A 23,945-nucleotide genomic window follows, 5' to 3' on the forward strand; every position below is an offset into this window, starting at 1 on the left:
ACACAAGGGCAAGATTCTTGCCAAGAGAATTAATGTATGGATTCAGCATAGTAAGCACTCTAAGAGTCGCGATACCCTCCTGAAACGTGCGAAGGAACGTGATCAGAAGAAGAAGGAAGCCAAACTGAAAGGTACCTGGGTTCAACTGAAGTGCCTGCCTGCTCCACCCAGAGAACCAATGGAAAGGAGCCTGAGCTGCGGGAGCCCATTCCCTATGAATTCATGGCATGACAAGTGTAAAAAAATAAAAGACCTCTGTACTGATTAAAAAAAAATAAAGTCCATGTCTGAGAGCAGGATAGATCACCAAAGTTTGAAAAGGTCCCCAGTAATTCTAATGCCCAGCCAGGCTAAGCAAAGCATGACCGCTCAGCAGAAAACTGGTGTCTACTTATTATCTAAGATGCTGATAGTTCACTTGGGACACTTTTCACACTTATTATCTAAGGTGTTGATATTTCACTTGGAATGCTTTTCCAACTTGTGAAAAGCCTACCCAGATGACTAATTATTTTACACTGTTTCCCTCTCCCCCAATTGAGAATTCGTTTTCAAGTGAATCTAGATAATGGTATCTGACAGTTTGGCCCAGAATTCTCGAGTGCGAGGGTTAACTTATAAGAACTGTGGGTTTGGGTGCTCATTCAGAGAATAACTATCGATTGAGCATATATGAATAACTTCCTCTACACCAGTTCTATCATTTCCCTGGAATATTGAATGAGGGGTTGCTTTTTATGGAAATTAAAAGTGATTCACGTACAGGCCAGATATCTCTGTGTTTGACAGGTGGTGGTGGGTGAGGATCCAGGCAGCTCTGTGTACTCGCGAACATTAGGAAAGCTGGGAGCTATAAAAGGACAGCTTCCTTGCTCTGCAGTGGGGGTTGTACACAGGTACTTCAGCAATGATTAACCAGAGCGTCTGGACTGACGTCAGACGAAGCAAAGTAAAAGCCAGCACCTGTGAAGCTTCTACACTGGTTTCTACTCCAGAATCACCTAGAAAATGCTTGTTTTTCTCCATAGGTTCGAACCAGTGTCCTGCCTGAACATAAGGATACCCTGCCAGAGGTTGGGGTAAGTGTTTCTTTTGTTTCCAAAAGGCACACACATCACTTCGAAGTTTATGATTTGGGTTTTCCTTGGCTTCCTGCCTAGTGGCTGACAAATGAAATTGAGTTAAATTAACAGGGTGTGAGTATATGAGGAAGCTCTGGCACATATTTGCTGAGTTGCATGGAATACATTTCTTATCTTCTGAAAATAATCCTCCATTGAGTCGGTATTTAGGGCAGCTGGCTAGAGAGGAGTCTAGAAATTGCCCTGCAGGTAACTGAGATGCAATTCCCAGCTAACACTCCTAGACCACCGGGAGGCTGGGGAAATTGTAGATGTGAGTTCTACCTCCTCAGGAAGGAGGCAGAGAACCAACCAGCCACAGGACTGTGATGCTTTCTGTTTCTTGCTGCTTAAACATGTCAAAACATGCCACCTGAACCTGCCAAGGCAGCCCTCCAAAAATATGACCGGGAAGAATGCCAGCCATCTCTGAATCTGGTAGGGTAGAAGGAGAAGGGTATTGGTGCTCTCTCATGCCTCACACAAGCTTCTTGTTTCTTCCTGGGCACTGGGTGAATACCTCTGACTCAAGAGCATCTCTGTGCTTTGTTTTCTGCTTCACCTCTTGGGCTGCTCTCACTTTCACTACCAGTCTCTGTGCCCAGACTACAGGGCCTTCGTTTTAACTTATCCAATGGGACTAGCAAGTTCTTCCCAGCCTCAGGCCTTCATTGCTCAGGCACTTGTCTCCCTCCCTGATCTGGGCTGAGGTCAGACACCTTTTGTTTATGTCCACCCCAGACGCCCTCCTTCAAGCTAGGGCCTCCACTGCGCACTGTTATCACCCCTTTACTTGTCCTTCATCAAGTGTAAGGCCTTTTGAAATTTGTAACTATTAAAATGTTGATAATTATTTTATAAGGAAGTCCATTTATTTCTGAGGCTCAAGATGAGGTGGTTTAATTTTTCCCCCCTCTTACTGTCCACCTCCTCCCCCAACTACTGTGTGTTACATCCCCCTTGCTTGAAGCTTTATTGCTATCTTGACCTAATTGTATGACTTTCCCTACTATTTTTTTTTTTTTTCCTCATTCAGGTTCTTGGAACACATCTTATTCATTATAAGACTTGAATCTCTTCTCTGATTTTAAAGTATTTTCTTCTGTCCTCTCCTGACACAGTTTTCCACTGCAGGCTGGACATCTCTGTGCCTCTGGCAGCCTGTGGTGGGGGGCGAGCATAGTCTGATACTCACGCATGTCCTACCCTTTCCTGCTCTTGTTGCTCATGCTGTGGTGAGGGGAGAGGCAAGGGGACAAGTTCCTCTGTGCTTGTCCACGGTGAGGGTGAGGGTCCCTTTCTGCTGGCTCTGATGTTTCTCAGGTCAACGCTGGCTATCAGAGTACTCTGCGTGGCAGATGATTGAAATGCTGGCCCTCTTGTGAGCACAAACATAGGTGGGATGCTTTCTTTCAGTGTGAATAGGTCATGTATCCACTTTCCATTCCTGTCGGCTGGGAAACCATGTAACCGTAACTATTAGGCTTGACAGTGAAAAAAATACCCGGGCTCTGAAAAAGGACCTGTCTTGTAGGTTATGTGAGGGAAGATGTTGTGTATCAACCTCATAATGTCGCCGTCAGCTCTTCAGAGATCTTTGAAAACTTACACCACAGTTCCTGTATGTAGTTTTATAAGAATAGGTCAAAGTATTATTGCTGTACCCATTTAAACTCTAAGCTAGCCCTATTCAAAGAAATATAATGTGTACCATAAATGTAATTTTAAACTTCCTAGGAGCCCAGGCTTTTAAAAAAGTAAAAACAAAACACACAAAAAACAAAACAAAAAACAAAACCCGGTGAGATTAATTTTAATACTATCTGCAAAATATTATAATTTCAAAAATATCTACATTAATAAAAGAGAAACATGCAAATTGACCATCACTCTGCTACACCCACCAGCCAATCAGGAGCGAGTATGCAAATTAACCCAACAAAGATGGCAGCGGCCATATAGCTGGAGCGAGCAGGAGGCTTGGGTTGTCCCCGGTGATGGAGGAAGCCAAGCTTCCCGCCCACCCTGGCCAGCCCTGGCTTCTGCTCAAGGCTACAAAGTTTCAATTATAGAAGATAAATAAATCCCAGATACCTGCTTCCAGCTGGCCCTGGCCTCCACTCAAGGAGGTGCTAAAGGAAAAAAAAAAAAAGGAGGGGCTGGGAGCTTGGGTCGCCAGGGCGTGTGTCCAGCCTGCAAACAGCCATCAGCCCTTCACCCAGGCTGGCCAGGCACCCCAGCAGGACCCCCCACCCTGAGGGGGCTGTGGCCAACCTGTAAACAGCCCTAAGCCCTTCACCCATGCTGGCCACACCCCCATGGCCCGATCCCTGTGAACAGGCAGTCAAACATCCCTCGAGGGGTCCCAGATTGGAGAGGGTGCAGGCTGGGCTGAGGGTCACCCCCTCCCCCGTGCATGAATTTCATGCATCGGGCCTCTAGTAATCAATATAATTAATTATTAATAAATTATTTATCACACTTCTTTTTTTTTCATGCCACATCTTATAAATTTGATGTGCATTTCACCCTTAGAGCACATCTTAATTTAGAGCTACGGCTCAAGCTAGGGCTCAAGCCGGTGGCTACACATTGGATTGTGCAGCTCTAGACAGTATTTGGAAAATCTTGGGAGATTCCATGCAAATTACAGTATAAAGGAGGCCTGTACTCTGGATAAAGGCTTAGTTAGATGAATGTACCTGATGGAGGTTTTCCCAGCTCATGGCCATGTGTATGAGGTTGTATATCCTCTACCTCCTTATATAGTAGTGCTCGACCAAGGGACCATTGAGGACCTGCTCCAGGGGGGTGTACAACCCCACTGAGCATCCAGGATCTGTGACTTGCTCAGAGTCCCTGCAAAGGCTGGTGAGATAAACTGCTTACTTGTACAGTCCCTGTGGAGAGGAGCCATGGATTGAGACAGGTGCCTTCCTTTTTTCCTCCACTTGATATCACACACTCCAGCCAAGTGAGTGATTGAAATCGTGCATGAAGCCATTTAATGATCATCTGCTTTGGGTGCTTTGACCAGAGCGATCATTGCCCTGACATGAGTGGGCTAGAAAGGTCAGAGCTGCGTGCAGTGAAGGCAGAGTGCTGTCAGAAGGAAGGGCATTGCCACCTGTCTTAGAAATGAGGCCTAGTGTGATGGAGGTGGAAGAATGCTGGACCAAAAAGCAGGAAGCCTGAACTCGAATTGGCCTGTGACCAGGTGTAAGCAGTTAACTCCTCTGGGCCCCAGTTTCTTCCCTTGCAAACTGGCAGTGTCTTCACAAACCCTGACATCATTTGATTCCAGGTGGACATTTCTTGGGCACGGCTGAACATTCCACATGATCTGACAAAAGTTTGAGCTATATGGAATCATAGGTAACATGCAACAACAGTAATTGTATAGGACCATACAAACTTTTTGTTGTGTGTTGTTGTTGTTGTTTTTTGCACTTGTAATCTAGTATTTCTTTTAATTTATATTTTTTCTGAACCTATTGTTTATTTTTAAACATATATATGTATGTGTGTGTGTGTGTGTGTGTGTGTGTGTGTGTTTTATTGCAGGAATTTCTCATAGACTATATGAGAAAATATATGTGTATATTTTTAAATACTCTGACTTTTCCAAAAAGTATTTAAAGTAGACTTAAAACACTTTTAAGTCATCTGACTTTTGAGTGTATTATTATTATATTAAATCCTCATCTGAGGATATGTTCATTTATTTATTTATTTATTTATTTATTTATTTAGAGAGAGGCAGAGAGAGAGAGAGAGAGAGAGAGAGAGAGAGAGAGAAACAAACCATTGATATGAGAGGGAAACATCAATTGATTGCCTCCAAATGCACCTCTACTGGGGATCGAGTCTCCAACCTTTGGGTGCACAGGATCATGCTTCAACCAATGGAGCAACCCGGCCAGGGCTTGAGTGTATTGTCTTAATCACTGTGACAGCTGATATTATGGAATGCTCCTCTTTCTGAGCAGCGTACTAAGTGCTTTTTTCCTGGATAGCTCCGACTCCAATCCAAGACAATGACTATGAGAAACAGAATAAAGCTCCTTGAGGAGCCTCAAATCTCACTTATTTTGGGGGTACAGAATAAGCAGGTGTGTGTGTGTATGTGTGTGTGTGTGTGTGTGTGTGTGTGTTGTGTGTTTGAGAGAGAGAGAGAGAGAGAGAGAGAGAGAGAGAGAGAGATACACAATGATCATATGCACCTTTTTCATACAGAAACTAAGGCCTAGAGTGGTGGAGTAACTTGTCCAGGAGCGCAGGTTTGTAAAAGAGAAGACAGAAAAACAAGGGCTGGCGGTGCCGTCAGTGGACAGCCCACCCAGGGCCTGGGCGGATGATGGAGTTGCCTGGTTTCCGTTTGAAACAGAATGATTGCTTTAGGACTACACTTCAGACCTCTGAGCTCCAGCTCTAGTGAGGCTGACATGCTTTGTTTGTCTTTTTAATGTCCCCCTGATATTAGAGCTTCCAGTTTAAAAACCTTTAAGGTGAGAATTTTAGAAATAGCACTGATGGAGAGATGGAAATCATTGTTCCTTGAGTTCAACTTGAAATATTAAAAAATTAAAATAATTTATGATTATGATTACAGTAACAGCAAAGATGAAATAGTTTTATAGTGTTATTCTTTTACATCGGGTTAAAAAATTATTTATTTTACATTCTTTGTCTGCTATTTCCCCTCATGGTAATTCAGGTTTCAAAAATAAAGACTTTTCCCTCTAATTCATTCTTTTACCGGAGACGAATGAATATTCATGGAATGAATGATGTGTTTTCCATTTCTTTCGGGGGAGGGGGCAGGTGCAGAGGAACCTAGTTTTATTTATTTTGAAGTAAAACTAGTACATAAAAACCTTCTAGAAAATAAACGTATAGGCAGGCAATGCCATTGTTGGTGTTGCAATGTGAAACAATTATACATTGTCATGAAATTTTGGGGTTTCATTCATGCATTTTATGCAATATGTAGTCCCAGGATAGTTATTTTTAAAATAAATATGGTAGCGTTTATACCTAAATGACACGTCCTCTGGTTTGGTACATTTTTATAATGTAATGCTAGGATGCCTTTTCCCCAGATTGGTTTTTAACATGTTGTGTTATTTCTGTAAGATCTCTTTATTATCCGTTGAGATTAGGCATGTGGCTGACAGTTGTGATGGAAGACTGACTAACGGGCATTCTTGGCACATTGCAGGCACTCCCGGTGCAGCCCCTATGTTCCAGGTGCTGGGCTTGACTCAAAGATGGTCAAGCCAGGGTCCTGCTTGCACAGCAGCTCCCGGTCTGGTGGACAGGAGAGACAGGCAGTGGCTTATGGTCACAATCTCTACTTGCAGCTGTGCCTCGTGGCGTGTCTGTTGCCCATGTCTGGAAATAGCCACTCCACCTGTCTCCTTGCTGCATTCCCGTCTGGGGCATTTGCTCTTTTTCTTGCTGAAGAGACCACAGTAACAATTCATGACATGTGTAGTTTTTAATTTATTCCAAAATGCTTTGTATCTTCAGAATCTCAAAAGGCAAATGCTGAGGTATTATGAAGTTTCTGATCAGTTAAAAGTCTTCTTTGAGAAAGGATAATAAGTGAGAAGTGTAATGTAAATGAAAGACGCTGATTATCAGTGAAAAAGAAAGTGAAACCTCTTTAAAATACAAAATGTTAAATAAAATTTACTACAACAGCATACAATCTGCACAATAACATTGTTTTGATTTCTCACATTTCAGTGAATTATAGTAGTTTATAAATATCTGCAGAAAGAGCATTTCTCTTCTATCTAATAAAATAACTTACTTGAAGCTCTGCCTATCTCATTCATTCATTCATTTATTCATTGTCAGTAAATATTTATCACATGCCTACTGTATGCTAGATTGTGGGGGGGCTTTCAGAAAACAGAATAAAGCTCCTTGAGAAGCCTCAAATCTCACTTATTTGGGGGGTACAGAATAAGCAGGTGTGTGCGTGTGTGTGTTGTGATAAGTGCTAATAAAGAAAAACTCAGCAGGACAAGGAACCAGGAATAGCAGAGTCTTATGCTCTTGTATGTAGGATGTTGTGCTTGGTATCTCTGATGAAGTCACATAAGTGCTTCTGTTCAGCTGATCTCTCGTGGGCTCGCTCTGCCCTACATTTCTTCAGGCTTTGTTCACACGGCTCTTGGACATCCTTCTGTGCCTCGGTTCACTCTCATTTCATCCCTCCGTGACCCAGTATTTTCACAAGCCCTCTGTTTTCACCTAACAGTCTCCACCTAACAATTTAGCATCATATGCTTCTGGCTTTGGTGACTCAGTGTCTAAACCATTTCTTTGAGTTTCAAGTTAATGAATTGGGTTTATCATCCCTAACATATAAGCATCTCTAACTTAAAAACTGAGTTCATTTCAAATGTTTGCCTTGAAGCCTTTTGGAACACTTCTTCTAGGTTAGAACTTGGAAAAGAGGGAGAAAAGTTTGGACCAGAAGCTTTCCTTTCTTGTTATCAACAATTACTCGGTGTAGACGCAGCCTTTTATGCTTGGAATAATTGCACACTTTCCTCTGAAAAGACCCAGTTGGCCTCCAGTCTTTCATTCTAGGGAAGCCTGATAACAGACTTATGAATGCAGAATGTTCTGGAAGATGTAGTGCTGATCTTGTAGCATATTACAGTGTGTTAGGCAGCAATGGCACAGACAATAATATGGGTTTGATATTTTCATCTTTACTTCTTGACCTTGAGGGGAGAATGAGAAATCCTATTTATGGTATACCACAATACTGTGACTTTTAAATCAGAAGAAGCCAGGAATGTTAAAAAGAGATGAAAGATTTTTATTTGGGAAAAGAACAACCCATTTAGAGTTTTATTCCTCACATTATGAGTCAAAGAGTGGAGAAAGTAGATATTCATAGATAGTCAACACCCGGAATGATAGGTTAAAAAAGCAATTTTAGAAAACGTAACTGAACAAGTCCCATTATTTCTTGTGTGTCAGGATGAAATTGTCCCATGCTAGTATAGAAATAACAAAGGAAACAAATGCTTTTAAACATTGCTGTGATGGGGGGAAAATAGAGCATTTCTATTTATAACTTGTCCAGAGTCCCACATAAAAATAGCTCCAACAACCAGATTTGCTCATATCTGGAATACAACATTGTTGCTGCCAGTGACGAAGAATTCTAAGAACGACAGTGGCATTGGTAAATATGGAAAGTTTAGCATCTTTCTTTTACACCAGCTTTCATACGGGGAGAAAATTAGCTAGTGGAACAGTCCTGGCTTCTGTGTCACACATTTTGTTATTTTTCAGGCTATTTGTCTTTGTTTTTAATGAAAAGGATGCATTTGCACCCCTGGGACTTACCCCATGAGGTGGATATATCAGTGATGATTGTATTTCTGTCCGTGAAATGTTTATCAGACTAAGAGATTTAACATTTTCTTCTTCTAGAGACTAATTTTGTGTGATCGCTATGATAGCAGATGTATTAGGAACCTCAGAAGTTAATGAAAACTGTTCTTTCATTTTCAGCGGAGTTTCCTGGGCTATGCCAGTTTTAAAGTGGGGGAGCTACTGAGGTCAAAGGAGCAACTGCTAGCCCTGAGCCTGAGGTGGGTCTCTCTGTCTGCAATAATACCGTTACAGTGGACTGGCTGGGTTTGACAGTCATGGTTCTCGCAGATGCTTAGATGTCAGCTCTCAAAGGGCTTACATTCTCCATTGCAACAGGTTGTATTGAAACAGCAATTATTCAAGCTCACATTCAAGTTCACGTTTTAGATTGTCAAAGTTTATTAGCCCTTGGGGCAAGGGGGAGTCATATTATCATTAAAGGGATAACATTTGTTTGAAAGTAAGAAAGCAATAGAAGTGATGAGCAGTGTTATTAAATAATTTGTGTTACTTATCAGAATATTACTTTTAAAATCAAGTGCCTTTCTAGGATTGAAATATATTGGCTAGAGGCATTGCAGATTTTTTGATACTAGAGGGTAAAATGATTATTTTCTTTTTTAAAGCTTATTTTGTTGCTATCCTCTTAAATATAAACGTAAGTTAAAATAGATTCATATTGAAACAGACAATAGATAGAGCTGATTTATAGTATAAGGACAATTTCTTTTGATATAGAAGATGAGATAATCTTCAGAAAGTTCTATAGTGTTTTAATACTAAAAAGAGTGTTAAAAATAAATATTTATTTTTAAGTTTATAATAAATTTGAAACAATAATATGGTGCTATATAATTGTATTCTAACTTTTACAATTATGTGTACATGGAGTGGAGAATACTGCCTTGCAATATTTATATAGTATAAAAATTATATAGAATCCTAGTTGTAAACTTAAGATGCCCTTCTTTTGATGAAATATAAAGCTGACTCTCAGGGAAAAGATAGTATCTTAAGTTTGTTTGCTGTCTGGCCCAGCCCCCAAGGACCACTTATTACCAAGAATTTATTTTAGTAAAAATGCTGTGACTTCTGTTGGAATTTGTACTGCTGGCTGTCTCCTTTTCTGATTTGTCCTGATTCATACAGTTTTGCATTTTGACTTAATAGGTAGTACACAATTTAAAGGAATTTATATTCATGTCTAAAAATAAATATTGAAACCACTATCCTCTCTCTGGCTTCCCTTAGGCTGTCTCATAAACATCTGTTATTTTGTTGTTGTTGTATTTTATTTGGGAAGACATTTAAAATATTGATAGTTTGGGAGGTGTTATTCCCAATAAAATTTTGTTGCATTTATTTTCAGTCTGAAGGGTGTACGGGCCGGCTGAAAAGGTTAGCTTTCAAAGGCACTGGAGCCCTGGAGAAACCTGTTACCAGCCTAGCGTGGTGGTTAGATCTGACCAGAGTGCTGCTGGGTTCAAACACGGAGCTAACTTAGAACTACCAACAGGTCACATGTTTTCTAGATAGAAGCTGAGCACTTTATTCCTCCTTTTGCTGACTCACAAGCAACAGTTGTGATTTTATCATAACTGTCACTAACAGCGGCGTGCTCCACAGCATTTAGACACTGCTTGGGAAACCGAAATCGGGACTGGAAATTGTTGGTAAAATGAAAATTAGTGACTACATACAGTGCCTTTGAGGGAGGGTAGGAAAAGAATGGTCAAGTTTAGAGTACGACCCTTGGAAGGAAATAGGAATATAATAATTTCAGATTTAGAGGCTAACAAGACAAATTTCCACTTTTGATTTAATACTCCTAATTCCTGTTTAGTTGAGTTTGATTGTGTTTAAGAAAAACAAATTAAACAACAATGAGTTGCATTTTCTAGAATAAATAATTTTTGAAAATCAATTCTGAAATGGCTAGGTTATTATTTTTTTTCCTTTAGTGCTTTGCCAAGTTTTTCAATTTCCCTCCCTATGAACCAGACACAGTAGACTTATCATAGCCTGTGATTTCTGGTGCTTCATGTCTTTTACTTCCGATGTAATTCATCTTCTCTCCACTGACTAGGGAGTCTCTGAGGTACAGAGCTGGGGAACATTAGGTCAGGAACAAAAAGCTTGATTTTGGTTGTTTGTTTTGTTTTAAATATTTCCTTGCACTGATTATATCTGACTTTTATTCCACTTATAGTCCAGACATTTTAATGTAATAGAATTCTCATATTGTTATGTTTTAAAATATAGAGATGTATGAGAAAGTATATTAAAGAAATAAACATTAGACTTCTGTTTATTTTTAAGATTTCCCTATTTTATATAACATTTATAGGTGTACATATTCATGCATATACATATGTACCATAGATTGTGTGCTTGCATATGTATTTGTTTATATATCTGATTTTAGGAGTATTTTGCTTTCTCATAAACCATAAATACTTATTTTCTACCATCAAATATTTGTGCTTAGAGAAGTTAAGATCCAAATTATAATGTCTTTAAATTTTTATTATTTGATATTTTATTAATTTAACCTTCATAAACACACATACACACTTCATTTCTGTTGTTTGTAAAAATAAAAGAACAACAGATAAACCCTACATATTTGAAATGTAATCCCCCAAAGGCTTGTTCTTCACTCCAGAGCTGGAAATAATGATCAGGAAAGGCTCCTTAAACTATGACATATGGTTTTCTCCACAGTGTGCTCAGCGTGATAGAGACACGAAATTGCCACCATCATCTCACATGTTGGGAGCCCATGTGTGTTCTAGACACCCGAGGGCAGTGAATCTGAATAGGTTTGTTCTTAGAGTCCTATGAGTGCCTGTGAACCCCCACAGTAACCTGAGACCCACCTTGGCCATAGTCTGACAATACAGTTTTAAATGAGAAATTCTCTTTCTATTCAAATGGAATTAAACTTGCTTAGAGTTTTAATCTCCTACTACTATGCTTTTCCTACACAGACATATAGATTATATACATCATCTTACTTTAAACACCGGATGTATTCTTTAAAGTTCTATGTATGATGGAATGCTTCTGTAACAGCACCTTTTCTTATCAATAGCTACTTGAACCTCAGAGCTGAATTTTAAAAATCACCTCCATATGTCTTAATTGTTATATCTATTTTGAATACATTCCACTCTCTTTTGAAAGTCTTCCAGTTAGCTTTTCTTTGGTACTACAAAGCAGGAGTGCAGCCGAAAGTTCTGATGGCTTGGCAACACTAATTTTTCTGTATGTCTAAAACATTTTCTATATTAAATTAGAGGCCTGGTGCATGAAATTCATGCACGGTAGGGTCCCTAGGCCTGGCTGGCGATCAGGGCCAATCTGTGGGGTGGCCAGTGGGGCGATAGGGGCCCCAGCTCGCACCTACCTTGGCCTGGCACTGCCTGCTCACCTGCTCCACCATCCCGCCACAGTCCTGCTCTCCTTGGGACCCATCAGAGCCGGCGCCTCCACTGCAGTCCGCTGCCAGCACCACTGACACCCGCCATGTTCTGTGCCGCCCCCTGGTGGTCAGTGAACATCTAACTCCCGTCCTTGGGGACAATTTGCATATTAGCCTTTTATTATATAGGATAAGGGCTGTAGACATTGACTGGTGGCCAACAAACCCTCTTTGAGAGAAAATATTCATGATTAATTATAAAACAGAATAGTGTTATACTTTATTAAATGCATCAAGGGAAAAGTTAGAGGATGTGAATGGCATATAAAAAGCTAAGTTAATTGATGCTTTTACGTAGAATTTATTAAGAAATGCACATCAGAGAGCCTGGAAGTATGCATAAGAACACTGCACTATTTTCTTGGGCCTGAGCAAGCAGGGACACAGACAAGTCAGTAGCAAGTGCACACTCATGATTGACCCAGACATGTCTAAGGGGAGACCTCGCGTTCTGGCGCGCTTCCTTCCCTGTGCATTTGGTGCGATTGAAGCTCTCCCAGAATGGATCCTGATTCTGACACTGACTTTGACCTCATAGCCGTGTAGGAAGAGGTAACTAACACTATTTGAGCTTTCTGAGGGTTAGCATTTCCAACATCTTGTCATTTTTGATCTTCTAATAACCTTGCCTGGAAGGTGGTATTATTCCTTTTTCACTCCTAAGTAAGCTGAGGAACAGCAGTTGGACTTGCTAAGGTCACACAGCTGGGATGGGATGGAAACATGGAGGCTGGGAGAGAAGGATTCTCATAGCAAGGATTTCCTAGAGAAGAGACGTTTTGCTTAGAACCTTAGAATTAAATGATTGTAGAGCCCAGAAGAGGCCTTGGCACTGCAGGTTCTTCTTGGACACATTTACTGGCAGGGACTCAAACTCGGGAAGCCAAGCATTTTTTTTCCGTTTTCAAACAGGTCAGTGTTAGAAAAGTATTCTTTTTTTATCCCAAGTTTTATTGCCCGGCCGTGGTCCCAGCTCTCTTGCATGGTGTTAAGTAAAACAAGTCTCCAGCTTCTTCTCTGTGATCACATGTGAAAGCAGCTATTTTGTCCAACAATAAGTCTTTCCTCCTTTTTATTCTCAGGAAAGAATGTAATTAACAGAAAGGACAACAGGTTTTCATACCAGACTTTGGTTCAGGTACCAGCTTTGTCAACAACTGTGTCTCCCCAGGCTTATCTACTCTTTAATGTCTGTTAATAGACGTAGTAATGACCTCCCTCTCGGGGTGATTCTGGGCAATTAATAAATGTAATCATGTGCAGTGCACTTCCTTGCACTAGCAAAAAATGCTCTATAGAGGTTGTTTTCCTTGTTTCTTGCTTAGTTTGACATCAACAATTCTCCAAATTGGTCAGTGGCTGAGGAGCTGATTTAACCTTCGGTCTGGACATACCATTTTTATTACCTGAGGAATGGATACTTACCTGAAACCTGAATTCCGGCTTTAATCACTGTGACATGAGACTTGACTTCTTAAGCGCAGATGCGTGCAAGAGGCCTACGGAGAGCAGTTTGTTTGGCTGAAACAGGCAGCATCCCAATAGACTTGGGGAAAAATCAAATTTGTTTGACTTAATACTTTAGCAATATAGCACTGAACTCAGGACAGAAATTCATAAATGCATCACAGAGTGTCAGCTGCTTTTAGAGTTTACTGATGCATTTTATTGCTGAATACATCAAAAGCAGCCAACAGAAGTCAATTCAAGTAAGACCTCTCAGGAGGATGAAGGAAGCCTAGAAGTATGGGTATTGGCTTCTAAAACTGATTTTATTCTTTTACTAAAAGTAACTGTGAGAATGTCCTTTAGGGACACAATTGCTTATAATGATCAAAAGTCTCTACATGAGCCACTTGGTCGTAACTGTTACAATTACATTGATTTGTCATAAAATCAGAGAATGCAAAGTATACAGATATTTTCAGATTAGGATTGTAGAAAAGTGGGAAGAGCACATTATTTGGAAACAGCCCAGAGAGCAAACCCCAGTTCTTCTGTTGCCCAGTAGGATGGCCAATTGCTCTGAGATTGCTTTGAAAACGCTATATTTTAGAAAAGTGAGGTGGGTTTCCTTTCTGCAGGACTTCCTTGCTGTGCTCCTATCTGTGAAATGCAGACAACGCTGGTGCCCACCTCACAGGGTTGTTGTTAGGCTCACATGAATTATTAATGTAAAATGTTTACAATTATGCCCAACACATAGTAAGTGCCCAATAAATGCTAGCTATAATTTTTTATGTTCCTTTATTTGATTGATTAGTTCTCTAGCCTCAGGCTGTGTGTGTGTGTGTGTGTGTGTGTGTGTGTGTGTTTTCAGGTGAGGGTTAGATAGATTGTACACGACCGATGTTGTGTACCTGAAATGGTATCTGATGCAAAGCAAGGTGTTCATCATGGTTATTTCCTAATGTTAAAATTATTATCATCAGTGTTATTTTTATTTCATTCAACTAGACTGCCTTTTATTTATCATTTAAATGGTTCTACAATTAAATAGTCTGCATTTGTCTTTATGTTCCTAATCCATTTTTATGTAGGTATGACCATGGAAACCAAATAGCACTTTCTTAGTTTGCATTATTCAAAAGACATGGTATTTGTCAGATTGCAAAGTAGAGTTTTCAGTCACTGAAGGGACAGCACATACCTAGAGGACTTCAACAGCAACCCCATTTGTATAAAAAAGCCTGAAATCTTCCCTCTTTTAAAATGCATATCACACCCAGTTAATAGCTGTACACACAGACCTACCTGCCTAGGAAGTTGGAGAGCTACTTTAGCTTTGAAGGTAATTTTCAGGAATGATTAGGCCTGCAAGGAATTAGGTTTGACCGGAAAGTTTTGTATTGGATTCGCCCACACTTACCAAAGTCACTTTCCTTATTATCACCCTGTGTTTCTGCTGCTCTGGACACATTTATAGCAGCTTTTCCCAACAGGTTATTTTGGAACACTGGGATCCTTCAGTTATATGTATATGTTTATTGAACGAAGACGTTTTATGGCCAAATAATTTTGAAAATGCTATATTTTAGAAAAGTGAGGTGGGTTTCCTTGCTGCAGGACTTCTCAGAGCCTTAATGAGTCCTGTTGGCCCATTGGGACTCTCAGAGGGCAGGTGTCACCTGCAGCTTTTCCCAAACTAATCTGAACCAATAAGCTTTCTTTGTTCACATCGTAGCAGACAACGTGTCCCAGGAAACACAGCTACGTAATTTAGAAAATGCTGGTTTAAAACAAGATCAACTTATTTTCCAGAGAAATGCATGTGTCACTGTAGATATGGGTTCGCCCTTACCCACCATAAGCACATTCTTTAACACACATATCAATAGACAGGCATGTAGTCTTCACCCAAATGAATACTCGCTCTTATGCACGCTACTTTCACTCCCACACACCATGCCCATATCCACATGCAGTAACTCAACTGTTTCTCCTATTCCCCACAAATCCACAGGCATTGCCAACAGTGTGGTATTTTTCCTTCCATTCATGCCATGTCCTATATGGACATCATTTTGTGAACTTTGTACAAAACATGGAAAAAAAGGGACAAAAGACATGTTCTATCTTTTATGTCCATTGACAGATTTTTAAGCTTGCATAAGTGGATAGACACTTATTTTCACAAATCACCTACTAATATAACTGTCCCAAACTGAGCTTAGCTCTTCCCCTGAAAGCTCTGCGTTTTGGTGCTTTTTCTTTCTGGGTTAAACTAAGAATCATCATTTTTAACTCATCCTTTGGTGTTAAGAATTATATATATATATATTTATAGAGAGGAAGGGAGAGGAAGAGAGAGAGATAGAAACATCAATGATGAGAGAGAATCACTGATCTGCTGCCTTCTGCATGCCCCCCACTGGGGATCGAGCCTGCAACCAGGGCATGTACCCTGACTGAGAATCGAATTGTGACCTCCTAGTTCATAGGTTGATGCTCAACCACTGAGCCACACCGGCCGGGCTGATGTTAATCCTATCTAATAAAAGACTAACATGCAAATCAACCAAACAGCAGAACGACCATTCGCTATGACATGCACTGACCACCAGGGTTTAGATGCTCAATGCAGGAGCTGTCCCGTGGTGGTCAGTGTGCACCCACAGAGGGAGCACCGCTCAGCCAGAAGCTGGGCTCATGGCTGGCTAGCGCAGCAGCAGTGGTGGGAATCTCTACCACCTCTGCAGCAGTGCTAAGGATGTTTGACTGAAGCCATCGGACATCCCCTGAGGGCTCCCAGACTGCAACAGGATGCAGTCTGGGCTGAGGGACACCCCCCTCCCCCTGAGTGCATGAATTCCGTGCACCAGGCTTCTAGTAATTTTAATGATAGGAAATTCTTATTGGACCATGTTCTTCTCCTATTTTAAACTTTATGTCCCTTCCTACTGTCCCCTCACACCCGAATAAGCAAGAATGTGAACATGAATATATGCAAAAATCTTGGCCAAGATATACAAAACAGCACCTCTGCTTTTCAGCCTCATCTTGCCACACACATTGCTCTCGACACTAATCACCACTTCCTCCCACTTCCTCTCTTGTTTATAATGACTTCTGTGCACTTTGCATTTTCTAAATGTACAGTCAGAGTCCCTGTGTTTCTCTGAGCCCAGTTTCAACTTGGGGCAGCAAGAGAGCACAACAATGTTTGTGTGTCAGTGTTGCAACTTCGATTGTTGCCCACGCTGCCTTTGGATTATTTTTCCTCCATTTGTGATACCCTTTGCCAAGGAATAAGCACATCCAGAAGACCCTGGTGTTCTCCAAATTTACTATCATTAAAAACTGAGACACCAGTCTCTCCAAGCATGTCCGTGACAAGGTCAGGTCACCATCCCCGCTTACCATCAGCTCCTCAATCACCAAAGGACCATGTTTCTATCATCAGGCTTGGGAGTGGGTACCAGAAGAAGCAGGTCAGAGCCACTCATTCCTGCTCCAGCTAACAGAGGCTAATGATCCCTAGAAGGTCATAATTTTTTAACTGTGTTTCCAATGAGGTTTGACTTTGCTTTTGCATTAGCACATTGTCAGTTCTTAATATATATGAGTGAACTGTGCTGGAGGTATTATGCCTGAGAAAATATAGAAAGTGACCTTCCCCTTGACAATGCTTTTCCTCTATAGGGATGCTCTACCTCAGGATTGTCTACCCTAACCCATTAAATGAAATGCACTGATGCCTCTGGTTCTGCGTCACAGCATGGCTGTCTTGTGGTAAAAGTGTGGTTGAAAGAGATTCTTTGCGATAGGACTTCATTAAGATAAGGAATCGAGTCAGGAAAAGGAAGAAGACTATTTTGTGAATGTGAGATAAGGAAATAGAAAACACACAAAAGTAATATGATAAACGATTTTAACAAGGCAGAAGAGAAGGATGGGATCAAAGATAAAATGATAGAGATAAACAGGAATAGGCAAGTTTATTTTACTTCACATTATTACATTTTGCACCAATATAAACAGACTATTTTTCTCAAGGCTGTGTTACAATGGGGGGAGGGGTGTTTCTAGCAATGGGCCCAGCTTTATTATGGGTGATCCATTGGGTCCCTTGATGAAAATACTTAAGCTTATTAGAATTCAATAGATAATCAGGTAACTTAGGATTCTTCTTTATAACATTGTGTGGCACTGATGACTTTGTTATATTATGGGACAATTTTACCATCTTGCGTAGAAAGCTTCTAAAGTTAACTGGAATGATTGAAGGCAGGTTAAATTGGACCTGACCTAAGTACTACCGAGCCTATATTACGTTACTTATTACAACAGCAAATGAAATGACCAAATTCACATATATCCTATATAATTAAAGCCCAGCGACCTAATAGCAGAATGACCAGAACAACAGGTCAACCAGTTCCTATGATGTGCACTGACCACCAGGGTGCAGATGCTCAACACAGGAGCTTCCCCTGGTGGTCAGTGCGCTCCCATAGTGGGAGTGCCACTGAGCAGCGCTCCCACAGTGGGCTGATCCCTGTGGGCCACGCCCCCCACTAGTGCATGAATCCCGTGCACCAAGCCTCTAGTGTGTGTGTGTGTGTGTGTGTGTGTGTGTGTGTATTTAATGTTACATCTTTCTGATGTTTACATATGTAAACTGGAAAGTAAACAAACACATTCCATTAAAACTTACTATTGTTAAAAACAAATTTAAAGTGCCATGGTAAACTTGGTTTAATACTCAACCATCCATCAAAGATATGGCAGATAACGTAAATTTTATTTTATTTTTATCTTCCCCAATATTGATGTAGTTTCTCTAATTCAAAGCAAGATTAAAAGTTTCAATCCTCAATTTAGAAATGATGTATAATGGGGATTAATTTTCTCTTATCTAGAATCAAGTTTTTCTAGTGATTTACATAGTAAATAAGAGAGACAGTTTCTAAGGATCCTTGGGTTTGTTTGTTTGTTCTGCCAACTGCCAACTAGCACTAAATTTCCTAGCTATTGAGCCTCATTTCTTAGACTAGTAGAAATAAACTGCTTTTATGACCAAATGACAGAACCTTTAAAGTACTTTAAGGATAAGACTGTGATTGTGATACTGGAGGAAACGAAGTTTCATAACTGCCACCAGGAGTTAATTACTTTGCTTAAAATTTCCCATCTGCCTACTAATGAAATTAATATCACTGAGGTGAACTTAAATTATGGAATCATATTACAGATTTTAAGGAATGGATCCCTTCATACTTTAATAGAAAATAAAGTTTACTCCCTGTTTTTTCTTTCATGCCATCTCTGCTTTCCTCAAATCCCTCATGTCCTTGAAGGACTGTTTGAATGACATTATCTTTCCTGCCAAGTTCATTTGAAAAATATATTGAGATAATAATGGATATATGAAGCTCCAGTGAAGGGAAAAGAATAAATATATGTGTAACTGGTTTTATAATATTTGTTATGAAATTGCTTCTTTTCCTCAAATATTGTTTTTGTAAATTCTTTAAGTTCAAAAATGCTAGTCATGGACATAAAATGAAGCAGTCCAATATTCATTGCATTTCAGAGCTAAGATGAATAAATAAAGGAATATCTATATTTTCTGGATGGTAGTTTTTCCTTTCTTACACCTACAGGTTCATTCCTCAGTGAAATAGTTTCAAATGTTCCACCTAGAGATACAGAGAGATGGAGTCATAAAGGAAAGCTAATGAATTTACAAGTATCAGGAGAGTTTTCTTCTGGAACTAATCTGAAGAATGGAATCCTGGGCAACTCTTAAGCTAGAAGAGAGGCCGAGAATGGAACAAGTAACATTTCACAAGTGCTCATGATTACCCATTCTGGGCAAGAGTTTCCCCTTCTGTTTGAGTTATGCATATTAATAATCAGTGCATAATGCTGATTCATGCAGTTTAAGTGCAGGTTGTAGGATGGCCATGTAGATTGCCTATTGCATTAACTAGGACTGGAAGCCAAGTCACATGACTGCTTAGGATTGTGGTCCAAATTCTAGCATTAATTAGACATATGATTCCAGGAAGTAGATTTTTTTGTTTTTGTTCTTCAATATTGGTCAATATGTTTATTGTCCTATTTTGAAAAAAAAAATTTCATTGACTTGTGTTGGTTTAGTTCAGCTCCTAACAGCCCACTCCAAAGCTCTTAAGAAACTGCTTTCTGAGATACCTTATCTTTCTTCTGGGTAAGGGACAGCTGGGCTCCTGGGTGCTGGCTGGTCACCAGAAAGACTAAGACATAATTAGAAGCTTAGGACTTTCAGCTCCACACCTATCCTCTCTGAGATGGAGAGGGGCTGGAAATTGAGTGAATGATCAATCATGCCTATGTGAGCAACCCTCCAGAAAAATGTCAAAAGTACTGAGTTCAAAGAGCTTCTGGGTTGGTGAACACCTTCATGTTGTGGCAGGGTGGTACATTCCAACTCCACGGCACAGAAGCTCCTTCACTCAGGATCTTATGTATCTTTTCATCTGGTTTTACCCTTTATAAAATCCTTTATAACATAATAAACTGGTGAAATAAGTACTTTTCAGAGTTCTGTGAACTGTTCTACCAAATGATCAAATCCAAGAAGATCATGAGTACCGGATTTGTAGCCAATTCGGACAGAAGCTATGAGTAACCTTACTACTTATTGACCAAGAAGCTAAAAATAAATTGATCAATAAATTACCATTTCATATTTTGATTTTCAGAATAAATTTTAAAAAATCAGATGTTGCCTTCTGATTGCTAATGTTCTTAGACAAATTCCATTACTGCTGATGACTTGTGAGGTGGCCTTGAACCTTTCACTTAACCTCTCAGGGCCTCAGTTTCTACAAAATGAATTGGATGATACTTAAGATTACTTTCTGCTCAAGCATTCTCAGATTTTATCCAATTTTGATACTGAGTTCTCAGGAGTTTATCTTGGAATGAAGGAGAAAATAGCTACATCCAGAGTTGTTTCAAGCTAGTGAAACTTTTATTTGGAATACTAACTTCAATTCAGTTCTCAAAAATTTACGAAAGGATATAGAGAAATCTCTGTTGCGTTGAAAATTTTAATCCTGTGATTTCATTTTCACTCTTTCTACTTTTTTTGAGAACCTTAACCTACTGAATATTCACACCCATTATTTTTCTTACATGGATTTTTTTAGAGATGTGATAAATATCTTTTAATTATTGATATATACGCTCTCTTATAATAAAAAATTTAAAAATAATGCTTTAAAAGGGAGATTTTTTGATAAAAAGTATTGTTTTCCCATACACTTTATAATGAAAAACTGGTGCAGGGCATTTGACTTATTTCTGTTGACCTTCAGATTCCGTTTGGCATGAATAAGAATGATATATAATTTCTATGTAACAGTGTGTCTTGAACTTTGCTTTAATTATTTTCCTTCCTTTGAACAAAAATTTCTGTAGGGACCTTTATTGTTCTACCTACACTGCTTTAACTGTGAATCAGTCACATTTTGACCTATGAAATAATTACCAGAGGATTTAGTAATGCAGTGTCAAGGTGATGTAACAAAACAAGTTAAATTCAGAGAATGGGAAATTTCAGGTTTTATATTATTTTAAAATTAGTGCTGCCCTGTCTGTCCTTGCATATTTTGCCTAGCCAAACTGAATTTCCTTCTTGTGTCAATAACCTTTACTCATTCTTGGGTCCCCGTGCAGATATCCTTCATCCACATGGCCGCCCATCATTTTCCCTGTTTGTCCACTTTTAATCTGTCCCTGGTGGCCTCTGCTTCCCAACTCTATCCTGATACCTGAGGTGCCTCCTCAGCCCCATCCCCTCTCCTTGGTCATTATTCGTTACTTAACTGGGAGCTGGCTCCCTCTCCCTGACAGCTCTGCTAAGTGGCTACCTGGTGTAGAATGAGCATCCTCTGAAAACTCTCCTGGATTGAGGCTCACAGCCTCCGATATACCATTGGGTTCTCTCATTACTGATATGACCTAAAGATGTCACCATTGGATGAGGATTTTAACTTGAAATTCACTGTGTCGTCTTCAGCACTGCTCCTCTTACACATCTTGTGATTCCATAGCCATGTAGATGATCTTTTCAGTTCACTGGGCTTTCAGGATTTTCTCTGCCCTCCTTCACAACCCACTCCATGGTCATTCCCTAGATTTTGTCATTAATTCCACCCCTCCAGAGTCTTGATTTTAAGTACTGTATTCTATTTTCTAATTTCCATATCAGATCTTTCCAGTATCTTCCTAGTTGCTCCTTGACTGTATCAAGTTATTGATCTAAAATCATGTCTTCACTCTTCACAGATTCCTCCCCCATATCCAGAATTCTTCTTTCATAGCTGAAGTTGCATGGTCCATTGCTGAGAAATAACAAAACAAGTTCCTTGCACACACCCTCAACCGCTGTGCCCCTCTTCTATAACTATACTTTCTAAGCAGAAGATGGATGGATGGATGGAATAAAGATAAAAGCTACAACAACAAAAACTGTGCTTAAATCCAACATTTTGTTCAAGTGGGCTAGGATAGCCCAACTTCCATGCTTCTAGGTTCCATTAGGGATCATGATCCCCTAACTTCCTGGGTGCGTTCACTACTAGTTTATATTCCTACTTGATTCCCCTGGTCCATTTGCCCTCCCAACCTTTTTGACCATTATTTCACACCTCCTTATTCCAAGGACCTCCAAAATATCTCCCCTCTTCCTCATTCTCAGTGGTATTTATCTGGTTTCTGTTTCACTGAGAAGAGGAATTTGTCAAGTTCTCACGCTTTATTTACCAACTTACCAACATCTACTTTGCCTTCCTTCTGTTACTGTTGATGAACTCTGCTTCATGTCTAAAGTCAACCCCTCTACTCATCTTTTAGATTGCATCTTTTCTCACCTATCCAAGACATTACTCCACAATTATCCCCTTTTACTTTTGTATTATAATTATTTCCTCTGTACTAGATCATGTCTAGTAGCATTAAAAAATGCTGCCAAATCTTTCATATTGCCTTCTAACTTATACTCCATTTTTTCTGCTCTTCTTCATAGATGAACCATTTTATGAGCTGTCTCTACTGTGACTCCTATGATTGTCTTTTGAACCCATTCTCATCAGGCTTTCATCCCTAGTACTTCACCTAAATAGCTTTTGTCATGATCAGGAATGAATGGCTTCCATATTATTGAATCCAATGGAAAATTCTCCATGCTCCTCTTTCTTAGCATATCTGCCCAGTGGATCACTCCCTCCTTAAAACATACTCTTCACTTGGTATCTGAGATATCAGACTGACACCCTCTTAGCAGACTAGAGAGAGACATTCTCCTGCTGACCTTGAAAAAGCAAACTGCCATCTGGTGAGCTGCCTATGGAGAGGGCCACATGGTAAGAACCTGAGGGTGGCCTCTGGGGCTGAGTGTCATCCCAGCGATAACTAGGAGGGAATAAAGAGACATACCTCAGCCATAGGAAATGAATTCTACCAACAAAATTTGAAAGAGCTGGGAAGAGGATTATTTTCTAGATCTAACATATGAGAATGCAGCTTAGCTGACATAAATTTTAGGCTTGTGAGACCCTGTGTAAAGGACTTGGCCTAGACATCTGATCTATAGAAACTGTGAGATAACAAATGGTGTGGCTTTCAGTTACTGAATTTGTGGTCGTTTGTTATTCAGCAATATATTTCTTACATTCAAGGAGATGGTTTGTATTTCACATTTCACATTGAAACAAGAAGTTTCCAAATAGAGTCACAAGGAGGCAAAGATTTGCTGTAGCTAATTTTATAGGGGTAATTTAGCAGTATTTAGCAGTAAAGAGAACTCTACAAGCCAATTAGTCTAAAAAACAAAGAGTCAACCTACCCATGCTGTGCTCTTGAAGCTTCATGGCCCACACTGTGTGACTATTAGGACTCCTAAAGCATTTTTAGATTTAAATTTAAGATTTTATTTTTGGTCACATAAATCTGAGATAAGTAGGATGTTTATTATCTTCATATGTATAATTTGGAAAATTTTATAGAGTCTGAGTTGCCTGCTCATGGTCACATAGCTCTTTACTGCAAAGCGCCAACACCATGACTGAGAACTTTGTTAATGCTGACGGCATTTTCCACTAAAGCACACTCTGTTATTTAATGGTGTGTGATGATATGAACCAATTTGAACCAAAGACACCGAGATGTCCACACCTCATGATAAGTCCTGATATAAGGTCTTTGAAGAGAGGCTATACTTCAGACTCTCTGGATCGGCATTGAGCAATATCTAAGAACACAGGAAAGGAAGTGAAATAGTGACAGCAAGGCTTTAAGAAGAAAACCTGACATGAATGGAATAGAAGAGAAAGATACCGGCAGATGGGAGGTAGGTTCTCCAGGTGTAACATAACAGAGGTGATGAAACTAATTGGGAGATTGCCATTGGAGAGGAACACATGGAAGAAACTTTATGGACA

The 23,945-nt window shown here is 39.9% G+C and overlaps 1 protein-coding gene across 1 annotated transcript in view; it reads left to right on the forward strand.

Annotated features, from left to right (window-relative positions):
- The window catches only part of INPP4B (inositol polyphosphate-4-phosphatase type II B), a 562,110-nt gene that overhangs the window by 370,707 nt on the left and 167,458 nt on the right, over positions 1 to 23,945 (forward strand). Inside the window, exons 8-9 of the mRNA XM_008143795.3 lie at positions 1,029 to 1,079; positions 8,667 to 8,746. Coding sequence (XP_008142017.2) covers positions 1,029 to 1,079; positions 8,667 to 8,746 — 131 coding nt within the window. The remainder of the gene's footprint in view (positions 1 to 1,028; positions 1,080 to 8,666; positions 8,747 to 23,945) is intronic.

The sequence above is a fragment of the Eptesicus fuscus genome, chromosome 6, assembly GCF_027574615.1.
Source record: "Eptesicus fuscus isolate TK198812 chromosome 6, DD_ASM_mEF_20220401, whole genome shotgun sequence".
Taxonomy (NCBI): Eukaryota; Metazoa; Chordata; class Mammalia; order Chiroptera; family Vespertilionidae; genus Eptesicus; species Eptesicus fuscus.